The sequence below is a fragment of the Haliaeetus leucocephalus genome, unplaced genomic scaffold (assembly GCF_000737465.1).
Source record: "Haliaeetus leucocephalus isolate CR32 unplaced genomic scaffold, Haliaeetus_leucocephalus-4.0 Scaffold162, whole genome shotgun sequence".
Lineage (NCBI taxonomy): Eukaryota > Metazoa > Chordata > Aves > Accipitriformes > Accipitridae > Haliaeetus > Haliaeetus leucocephalus.
Genome location: NW_010972598.1, coordinates 12,322,428 through 12,332,366, shown reverse-complemented (window position 1 = coordinate 12,332,366; position 9,939 = coordinate 12,322,428). Strand labels below are relative to the sequence as shown.

At 59.9% G+C, this 9,939-nt stretch overlaps 1 protein-coding gene across 1 annotated transcript; it reads right to left on the bottom strand.

Annotated features, from left to right (window-relative positions):
• Positions 1 to 1,909: 1,909 nt before the first annotated feature.
• On the bottom strand, positions 1,910 to 9,700 carry PIWIL2 (piwi-like RNA-mediated gene silencing 2). Its single transcript, XM_010562998.1, has 21 exons — positions 9,487 to 9,700; positions 9,288 to 9,384; positions 8,710 to 8,877; positions 8,501 to 8,611; positions 8,074 to 8,191; positions 7,802 to 7,926; positions 7,625 to 7,705; positions 7,167 to 7,280; positions 6,746 to 6,934; positions 6,526 to 6,610; positions 6,291 to 6,377; positions 5,974 to 6,114; positions 5,764 to 5,877; positions 5,195 to 5,383; positions 4,948 to 5,049; positions 4,738 to 4,857; positions 4,415 to 4,503; positions 3,984 to 4,089; positions 3,009 to 3,262; positions 2,753 to 2,860; positions 1,910 to 2,179 (listed from the first exon to the last, which is right to left on the bottom strand). The coding sequence occupies exons 1-21, from the start codon at positions 9,698 to 9,700 to the stop codon at positions 2,023 to 2,025; spliced, it is 2,769 nt and encodes a 922-aa protein (XP_010561300.1). The 3' UTR covers positions 1,910 to 2,022.
• Positions 9,701 to 9,939: the final 239 nt, after the last annotated feature.

Here is a 9,939-nt window from a genome sequence, read left to right as displayed (position 1 = left end):
GCGGCGGCAGTGGGGGGGCGCGGGCGGTGGGGCACGGGGCAAGGGGCCCCCCGCCACGGACATTTCCCGGGGACACGGGGGTGTAGGGCACTGCAGGGAGCCCCCAGGCGCCCCGTGGGGGTACGGGGCTCCCCACGGAACCCTCCCGCGGGGACACAACACCCCACAGACCCCCCACCCCCCCGGGTATATGGCACCGAACAGACCCCCCCCAGGCATGCCTTGGTGACATGGACCCCCCCAGGCACCACTTGGGGTTATGGAGCACCCCTCAGACCCCCTCTGCCCCCCAAGGACTCTTTGGGGGCGTGGGGCACCCCACAGACTCCTCCCGGGGGGATGGGGTACCCCACAGATGCCCCCTGGCCATCCCTCAGGGGTCTAGAGCACTGCACAGACCCCCCCCCCAGGAACCCTTTGGGGGCACGGGGCACCCCTGAGCCCCCTCCCAAGGGGCCAGAGTACCAAACAGACCCCACCTGAGGGGACATGGCACCCCAGGGAACCCCCTGGAAGGGACCGGGGGGGGGCCGAGTATGCCAGCCAGGGGCCATCCCAGCTCTCCTGCCGGTGCCAAGGAGCCGGCAAGGACAAGGCAGCCTTTCTCCCCGGCAGCGGCGACGGCACAATATAAAAAGCCGGCTGGTGGGAGGCCAGGCACACCGGGGGCCCAGCCAGCTGCCCTGAGCCATCACCCCCACTTTGGCCCCAGCACCCCCCCAGCCGCTTGAGGCCAAACGTCCCCCTGTGCCAAAACACCCGCCCGGGCTGGGCGAGCGAAGGCTGCCAAAGTCCGCCGGGACCGGCAAATAAAAGGGGTAAAAGCTGTTATTGGCAAGGGTGAATGATTAACCCAGGGCGCAAAGGACGTGGTGACAGGCTCTGCTCCTGCCTGCCAGGCAGCATCGTGTCACTGCTGTGTGTCCCCCTCCCTGTCCCCTCCATCCCAGGACCCCCCCGGGGAAAGAGCGGTCAGGACATCCCCACGAGCACCCAGCCCCTTCACCCACCGTTGACCAGCCTACACTGAGACGGAGCAGCTGCCAGCAACACTTTTAATGAAGTTAACTGAAAACTACAGTTACAGCAAAAAAAAAAAAAAAAAAAAAAAATTCACTTTTTTTTTTTTTTTCCACAAAAAGGGGAGGGCTGGGAGAGGCTCCCACTGTACCCCCACCCCTGCTGGTGCTTGCACAAGGGGTGGGTCGGGGGCACGCAGAGGTGAAATCCAGCTGATTTTGGGGATGCTCCTGCAGCCCCTCCACAGCCCCCCGACAGCTTCAAACTCAAAGCTCTCAGACACCTCTTGACCAAGGCAAAGAAACATCCGAAATAGCAGAAAACTCAAACACACACTTTTCCCTTGGGATATCAACCTGCTCTCCTACCAGCCCAACGGAATAAAAATAAATAAATAAAATTAATGAAGACTTCTTGGAAAACCAGTGACTTTTTAAGGACGTGACAACCAGCCGAACCGGAGCTGGGTTTGTTAAACAGGAGCTCGAAAAAGCAAAGTAAGATTTTAAACTGGAGGCTGTCTCAATGGCAATGCAAGAGATTGGGGGAAAAAATACCAGAAATCTTTGGGTTTTGCATCCAGCACCTGCACGGGGCAGGGGGATGGGCAGGGATGAGCTGCAGCCTGCGCTGCGGGAGCAGCATCACCTTTGGGGCTTATTTACTCAAATCCCTTTGCTGGGAGGACTGGAAACCAGTGAGCAGAGGCTGGCAGCCTCACAGCAGAGGGGTTTTACTCCAGGTTCATTCCCATGGAGATGAAGCCCAAGAGTCCACGGCTCTGGGGCCCTGCCACCGTGCCAGAGTGCTTCCAAGCACCCTTTTAAAACAACAATAAAAATGAACCCAAGAAACCACGTGCGGAAATAAATTGGAAAAAAAACCAAACCAAAACAACACCTTTAAGGAAAGACAGTCCCCCTTGCAGGAGACTTAACAGCAGCGTCTGGGGGAGCCGAACCCCAAAGCGAGCTCTTTCTCCCCCCGTTGCCAGCGCATCAGCTATAGGAAGAAGAGCTTGTCGCAGAGCTGGGCGCTGGGCTCACGGTGCAGGACCTGTCCCGAGAGGAAGGCCAGCTTGTGCGCGTACTTGCAAGGGGCAGGGACCCGGACGGTGCCTGGCCAGTTCCAGTACAGGTGACAGAGCTTGAATGTCAACCTGGGGACAGCGAGTGGAGAGGGTGTCAGTGCTCGCTGGCATCCTGGGGCTTGCAGGATTGCTGCTGCAGGGACGGATCCTGCTCCCTATGGCAGCGCTGTGGTCCAGCAGTAGGGAGCTGCAAAGGCTGCAAGGTCAAACCTGCTCACGGGGATGTTTTCTTCCTGATTGCACGAGATAAAGGTCAGGCTCTGCCTGCCTGGGCACTGATAGTAGCTGATTGCATTAATTACCCGGGTACTATTTGTGTTTCAACCCGCAGCAGCTCTCCTGCAAGGCCACCCAGGCCAGCACTAGGTGACACAGATTTTCCTTTATCACACTCGCAATTAGCTCCTTCCCAGAGAGGCGGCAAGACGGATGCCATCCGCCTCCTCTCCCTCATCTGCTGCGAGTCCTCCCAGCTAACCCAGTATGAAGAGCAGACTCAGCCCAGTACCTGCACAGGTACCTGCTGCCCTCCCCACTAGCTCCAGGGGATTGTTATGCAAAAAACCAAACAGATTTAGGAGGTCAGACATGGGTCCCCACGCTGCGGGATGTTGAGAGGGGCTGTGGAAAGCCTGCCCTTACCTCTGCAGGTGCTCGCAGCTGAGGTTGGCCGTGTTCAGCACGCAGACATAGCGTGTGGGGATGCTGCAGCCCTGGCGAGAGCGATGGGCCAACAAAAAGAAATCCTGCCTGAGAGGGAGGGAAGAGCAAGGTTTTTTTGCACGCCAGTTTGTTTGTTTGGTTTTTTTTTTTCAGTTTTGTTTGCACACAAGGGTTTTTTTGCGCCCCATATGCAGCTTTCCCGAAAGCAGCCAGCGTTGCTGCTGCTGCCACTCACCAGTCCGAGCTGGTGACCGTGTGGTCGATGACCGTCCCTGGAGGAGGGGACGTGAATTGCTCTGCCGTGAGGGTGTAGAAGTTGGTGCTGATTTGTTTCTGCACCACCATGACTACCATGCTGGGGTGGTAGTTCTCAAAGGTGTCAAAGCACTTCTGCATCTGCGGGATCTCGTACTTGAGCACGGTGTTGAGCTGGCTGTCAGACACGCCATCCCTGTACACGACTATCTTCTTGGGCAAGCAGTGGTTCATCTGGGGAAGCAGAAATTGGAAGAGCTCGCTGTTTTTTCCCCCCGACACCGTACACAGGACTGGCTGACAGGGGGAGATGCATGCCCTAGCAAGAAGCTGGGTGCTAGATGCCCACCAGGTCTCCAGGGCTGACAATTCAGTGGTCTTGCAGCCTGTGAATTCAACCCATCACCCTCAAGCTTTGCAGAAAGCCCCAAACTATACACAGCCCCAGCAAATGCATTTCAAAACAGGTTTCAGAGGGACTGGCAGGGCAGAGAGAAGCAGTGTTTGCACTAATCCTGCCCACAGGCAAGCGTTTGGTGACCAGCAAACTTCCAGTTTTCAGGGGTGTTTCTCCAGCACCCGCAGAAGGATGAGAAAATGCCAAAAGCAGGTCCTGGCTCCTGCCCTGTCACACGCTGTTTTTCTCACGCTGGGGATGTGGGACAAGAGGACAGGACTCAGCAGTTCGATGCTGATACGAGCAGAGGTGTAACGTGGCACTTCCCCCAGTGCAAACTAATCCTTGAGGCAGGTTCGCACATTCCCGAGATAAGGGTTAGCCTCCCCGGGCACGCGTGGCTGCGGGTGCCGCATCCAGTCCAAAGGCTGCCGAGGATGTCTGCTTGCTCGCACGCGCTCGGGCTGACAGGTTTGGGGTGTTTTTCCCTTGCTTTGAGGAGACATTAAACCACGGGAGGGCTTTTTCAAGAGTGCCAGGCTGGGGGTTTGGCCTCACCTCGTGGAAGTGCTGGAGGGCATCGGCCAGGCAGAGCCGCAGGCTGTCGGCGATCTCCTGGTGGGGCATCTGGAAGACCACCCTGGAATACCACTTGGTGAGGATGCTGGGGATGGAAGGGGGACGAGCGTCAGGCACCCCCCTTGTCAGCCAAAGTCCACCGAGCCATTGTGCAACCGAAACCGACCCCAGCTCAGCACTCGCGGTGCCTTTCCCACCGATACGGCGCTGAGGGCACGCCAAAGGCCGGCGCTGCCTGCACCCATGGCCAGTGACACCCAACATAAACACGCTGGCAGAGACCTTGCCGAGCACAACAGCTTCACCCCTTTCCCAGCAAAGGAGAGGCAGTGGCGATGCTGGTGCGGGACCCTCCCTGCATCCCCAGGGTGGAGGCGGAAGGAAAGCCTTCCCCCCAAGGCACCACGTACTGATTCATGCTGGCCACGAAGCCGATGACGGAGCGCATCCCTTTGCTGCGGCCGTGGTAGACATCCATGCCGATAACCATCAGATGTTTCTGGGGGGGAAAAAAGGCACGTGGGAGTTAGGGATAACTCAGACACCTCCAGGCTGCCCTGTCTGGATCCCTTCAGCTGCGAGGGACTTTGCACACACAAAATGGAGACACTGACCCCAATTATCCAGACGGTTCATCTGCAACCCCAGAGGGAAGCCTGTGACCACAACAGTTTATGCCCCGGAGCTTGCAAACTCATCACACGCATGTGCTGAGTGGTTTTGCCCGCCTTACCAGGGGGATGTCGACCCCCCAGAGCTCGCCACCGAGCTTGCAGTTCAACTGCAGCAGGACTTTCTGGACCACACTCTTCATCTTGCTCAACTGGCCTGCAAGGGTCTGCGCGTTGATGACCTGCAGGGGGGCAAAACAGGAAAAGCGAGGCTGGAGATGCCCACAGCTTCCCTGCGCCAGTGGTCTCCTTCTGCCGAGCCCCTCGCCTACCTGGGAGGGCACCGGGGACTGCACACAGCACAGCTTCTTGATGGCCCCGTACAAGTCCTCCCGGCTGCTGGAGATTATGCACAGGAGCAGCTGCACCTTGTCCTGCAGGGAAGCAGAGCAGGGGAGGGCGATGCACAAGTATTAGATGCACAGGGATCCAAGAAGATCCACCAGCTGCACAGCCCTCCCCAACAGACACACGAACCTTGTGCTAACCTGCGCTATCCCCCTGAGCCCCTCTCCTCACCTCACTATCCAAAACAGTTCGGATAGTCTTGGCGTAGGTCTCGATGCGGTCATCCTTCAGCTCCACCAAGGCAGGACGGCTGACGCGCATGCCGATGGGGCCGCAGACACTCTCCATGGTGGCCACCAAATTCTTCGCCAGGTCCTGCAGGCGCTTTGGGTAAACTAGCAGCCAGTAGTTCATGGCAATCTAGGAGAGAGGCGAGGACAGCCCTTGCCTCGGGGCTGCGACTGCCAAACCATGTAGCTCCCAGCCCTGCAGCACAGAAGGAAATTTGGGAGAGGGAAAGCGGCCCAAGAGGAACCTAAAGGGTGCAAAACATCTTATTCCAGCAGTCTGAAAGCCTTCAGCCACTCCAGGAGGAGGTGGGAAAGCAGATGCTGCAGCCATGTACCTCTAACCTCCTTAGGAAAAACAGGCTGAAGCATAAAGCCAATATAAATAAGGGAAGGGTTTTAGCTCGAACAAGCTCAGACAGGAGCGGGGCAGATGGGATGCCAGCACTAAGAAAACCCATCCCAGTTTTCAAACAAGGGGATGTTGTTGCAACGGCCGAGCAGTGGGCTCACCACTGAGATGGAAGCTTCTCGCGTGACCTCCCTGTTCCAGCTCAGGTCCTCAGTGGGGATAAAGGAGCTGTGCCGCATGTTGATCCTCTCCGTGGGCAGGACTCGGCCCTGCGTCTGAACAGAGCAAAAATCCCTGGCAGCTCCGGTGCACCCATTGCCTCCATTCCCTGGGTAGGGGAAGCTCAGAGCCCAGCACCCTGCAGCCCCTACCCTGTGAATATCCGGATCCAGGGTGAGCCCCCAGCGCATCAGCTCCTGTGAGGCCTCTGGGCTGTCCTTGATCCTGCGCAGGAGGCTGGTGAGACGTGCGTAGTGCTGGCTGGGACTCTGAAGCATCTCCCGCATCACATCCTGCAGCAGGCGGGCACGGGAGGAGGTGGGTTGGGGAAACCCCGGGCATGATGGGGGGCTTTGAGCTCCCCCCGTCAGTGGCTGGCTGGGGGCTTATCTCTCCAAACCAGGCAACGCCAGCTCAGGTGAGCAGAGACCATCAAACTATGCTTCAGACCATGCAAACATGCTCTGACCTTCACCATTCGACTGTCCTTCTTTATCTCGGGGACCCCGGTCATGAAGGTGAGCTCTGGCACGAGCAGTATCACGTCCAGCAGATGCTGCAGGGAGGAGGACAGGCACCGTCAGCACCGCGAGGGGGCTGCAAGCCCCCGCCCTCCCAGCGATGGGCAGGACAGGAGCTGGAAGAGCTGAGAAAAGACTGTAGGTCTCCAATTTTCCCTCCCCAGGTCTCCATGCCTGGCTCACCTTCCCCTCTGGTGTCCGTTTTTCCTTGGGCCTGTGGATGAGCAGCGGCTGGTCCAGCTCGCTGATGGTGATCCCGTAGGCTTTGCTGGAAAAACAGCAGGGAAATGGCATCAGGTGAGATGTTCCTGTTCCTGCCCACCCACGTTGGGTCAGAGCTAGGCATCAAACACTTCCTCACTGACAGACGCTCATCCTAAGGGATGCTCCAGCAGGCCCCTACCTGTAGTAGTCCACAAAGGTGATCTCCTCGCCGCTGGCCAGAGTGAAACTGTCCCTTGGGGTCTTGTTCCAGTCAATGTCGTCAATGCGGTAGGTGCGGTTGTTGTAGCGAGTGATGACCACGTTGCCCACCAGCTGCTTGGTGCACTCGTCCTGGAAGCTGCTGACACTTTGTTTGTAGATGGCGTGCCTGCGGTGAGGAGAGAAGGAGGAGGACGAGAAAAGGCTCATGGTGATGCTCCCTGCCCGTGCTACCCCAAAAATAAAATGCCTTTTGCCAAACAGCACCGGTGGCCCATGGTCCGGCGATTGCAGCTGGCACTGCCCTTGCTGAGAGCCAGCCCCAGGCATACAGCTGCTGGAAAACCACCCTCACCCCTAAAGCCCCGCAGGGCTCTTCTGTGTTTTTTCCCTTCTCTTACATGAAATTCAGGACGGAATCACTGCGGATGACTTTGTGGATGGCGTCGATCAAGAGGAAGAGGCCGCCATCCTTCTTCCGGATGCTGACAGAGTATCCCGGCCAAATCTGCAGCCTGTGCCCAGAGGGGAAGATGCCCAACGGCGCCTGGGTTAAAACCGGAGCCGCCTGCATGGCGCTGCCAGAGAAGCCGGACAGCCGTCCTGCTCACCAAGAAGCACTCAAAACACATGCGGATTTATTTCCCAGCTGGCTGCCAGCTTTCAGCTAATAACCCCTGAATTGCACTGCAGAAAACAGGCATTCTGAGGTCAGGCTAACCAGACCTGGCCAAGAGAGCTGACCTGGCAAAGACTTCTGAATTTCCAGCCTTGCACTACTACTGGGGGGACAGGGACATCCCTGTCTCACACTCAGGCCCCTGGGCAGCGGCAGGAGGAAACCAGGTCCAGCACCCACCTGTAATGCTGTAATACGGTGGCTTGGTCAGGTTCAAAGAAATTTCTCCCAACAAGCTTCATATCTAAGATTCTCATCACCCTAGGAAAGAAAAATAAAAGCACGATGGGCCCAGGCTCCGAGGGAGGAGGAAGGTCTCCTCCTTGGAGCTTGGGGAGGGTCTCTGCCAACCCTCACCTCCGGAAAACCACGTTGTAAAAAGGGATGCAGAGATCCGAGCTAGGCTCAAGCACTTTGGTTATCTGGATGGTGATGGTGATCTCCTCCCTGTCGCTCCTCCTCTGAGCCTTCAGACTGACCACCTGTGGGGCGAGAAGGCACGTTAACCAGGGCAGGAGGGATGCTTTCCTACCCAGCACATGGGCTGGAGACCTGGGGGGGGGGACACCCCTGTGCCCCCAAATCAGCTAGAACAACCTCACCTTGGTGCGGATCGTGTCACCCCTTACCTGGGGGAGCAAGATGGGCAGGTAGAGGATGGAGCCATCGAACGCGGTCACGTTCCCTGTCACTGCCTGGTGCTCCTTCAGCATGGCAAAGCGCGTGCTCCTGCACTCCACCTCGGGGCTGCCGCAGATGGGAATGCATCACCTGCCACCGCTGGCAAGTCCTTGGTCTTTTAACCCTCCTCTACCCCCCAATAAGAGCCCATGCAGGACACCAAAAACCCCACGTGGGGAAAAAAGCTAGAGCTCATTTGCTTTGCTGCCCTGCAGCAGCTCTGCCCGCAGGCACCATGGCTGCGCTGGCCGCTCCATCTAGTGGCTACTGGGACGGAGGGAGGGAGGGAGAGACACGGAGCGCTCTGCCCCGGAGGCACCCACCCTTCAGAGGGGCTGCGGGGGGGAGCCCGGCCCCCCGGCCCCATGCTGATACCTGAAGGTAACGTGGTACTGGTAGACGGCTTCATTCTGGCAGTGGATTTTAACTGAGTTCAGCCCCACGGTTAAGGCTGTTCCCTTCGGCTCCGGCTTCTTCCACAGCGCCCTAGGAGAGACGGGGCAAAGGCAGGGTGGTGAGCCGTGACCCCAGCCAGTGCTCAGACCCCAAAACGTGGGGCTGGAGCTCACCGATGCTTCACTTACGGTCTGCTGGCAGCCGGGGGGGTCCCTGGGGCGGGTGGCAGGGAGGGCTGAGGTCCTGATGGACGCAGGGTGGGCGCAGCAGCCATGCAGGGCTTCCCGTAGGACGGCACGGTGGCATCTCTCCCGGGGGGGCTGGGCAGCACGTCCCCTCTGCCTCGCCACAGGATCCTGCATCCCCAGCGTGGGCAGAGGTGAACCCCAGCATGCTGGGGTCACGTCGGCGGCAGCATCCTGGCTGCAACCCCCCGGCAATGACCCTCCCCACCACCCCCTGGTGAACCCCCCACCGGCTCCTGCCTCCGGCAGCCGGATCCCCCTGCTCATGCCCCACATGCAGCAGGTGCTCCCTGCCTGGAGATGCTCAAAACACCAGGTTTCGGTGGAAAACCACCAAGCCACCACACCACCGAGCGAGCGGAGCAGGAGGCGGCACGGGCACCGGCTCGGTCACCACAACGGTGTCACTTGCAGAGCATCCCCCAGCCCGCTGCCACCGTGGTCGGCGAATAAACCATCCGAAGGACTGGGGGACCGAGGTGGGAAGGGGGGGGATAAAGGGAGGGGGAACGGGGACTCACCGCCCACGTGCGGGGAGCGCTGCTGCCATCCCCTCGTCATCCTTCACCGCCAGGCTGGGCCGTGCCAGAGCCTCCGCCACGCCAGCGGTGCAGCGGCCTGCGGGAAGGAGAGGGCACGGTGGGTGGTGGCAATGGCTGAGGGGAGGGGGAAGGCCAGGCTGGCCCCCCCCCCACCTCACCCCCGGGCACGACCACCTACCGAGGGGCCAGTCCCCGGCCTCCAGAGAGGGACAGGGCCGCTCACCCAGGCCCAGGCCACACAGCAGGGTGGAAAGCGGCACCAGGGAGGGCCGGGGTTCGGGCAAACCCGGCTGGGGCAGGCGCTGGGCGCGGTTCGGGATCCCCCGCAGTCTGCCCGGAGGAGCGGGAGCCGGACCGGGGCCGGGCAGACGGAACGACCGGGCGGGCTCCATGACCGCCCCGTCGAAGCTCCCGCCTGCAGCGCCGAGCACGATGATACCGACGACGACTCACTGCGCAGGCGAGGCTCCGCCCACCCCCCACATCGCTCCGCCCCCCACACCCCTCCCCCCCCCCCCCCTCCCCCCCCGGACCGGGGGGAGCTCCCTAGCCACGCCCCTCGTAGAGACCCCCCCCCGCCCCTGAGGGGCTTCAGCACCGCGGACAGCGCCCGCCGCGGGGGCGGGGCCGG

Bases quoted from the DNA above. Each gene is read 5' to 3' on its own strand.
- PIWIL2 (XM_010562998.1), bottom strand. From the start codon at position 9,700: ATGGAGCCCGCCCGGTCGTTCCGTCTGCCCGGCCCCGGTCCGGCTCCC. The intron at 8,878-9,287 runs GTGAGTCCCCGT...CTGGGGATGCAG, and splicing joins GCGCTCCCCGCACGTGGGCG to GATCCTGTGGCGAGGCAGAG. The intron at 5,050-5,194 runs GTGAGGAGAGGG...GCTTCCCTGCAG, and splicing joins GAACTGTTTTGGATAGTGAG to GACAAGGTGCAGCTGCTCCT.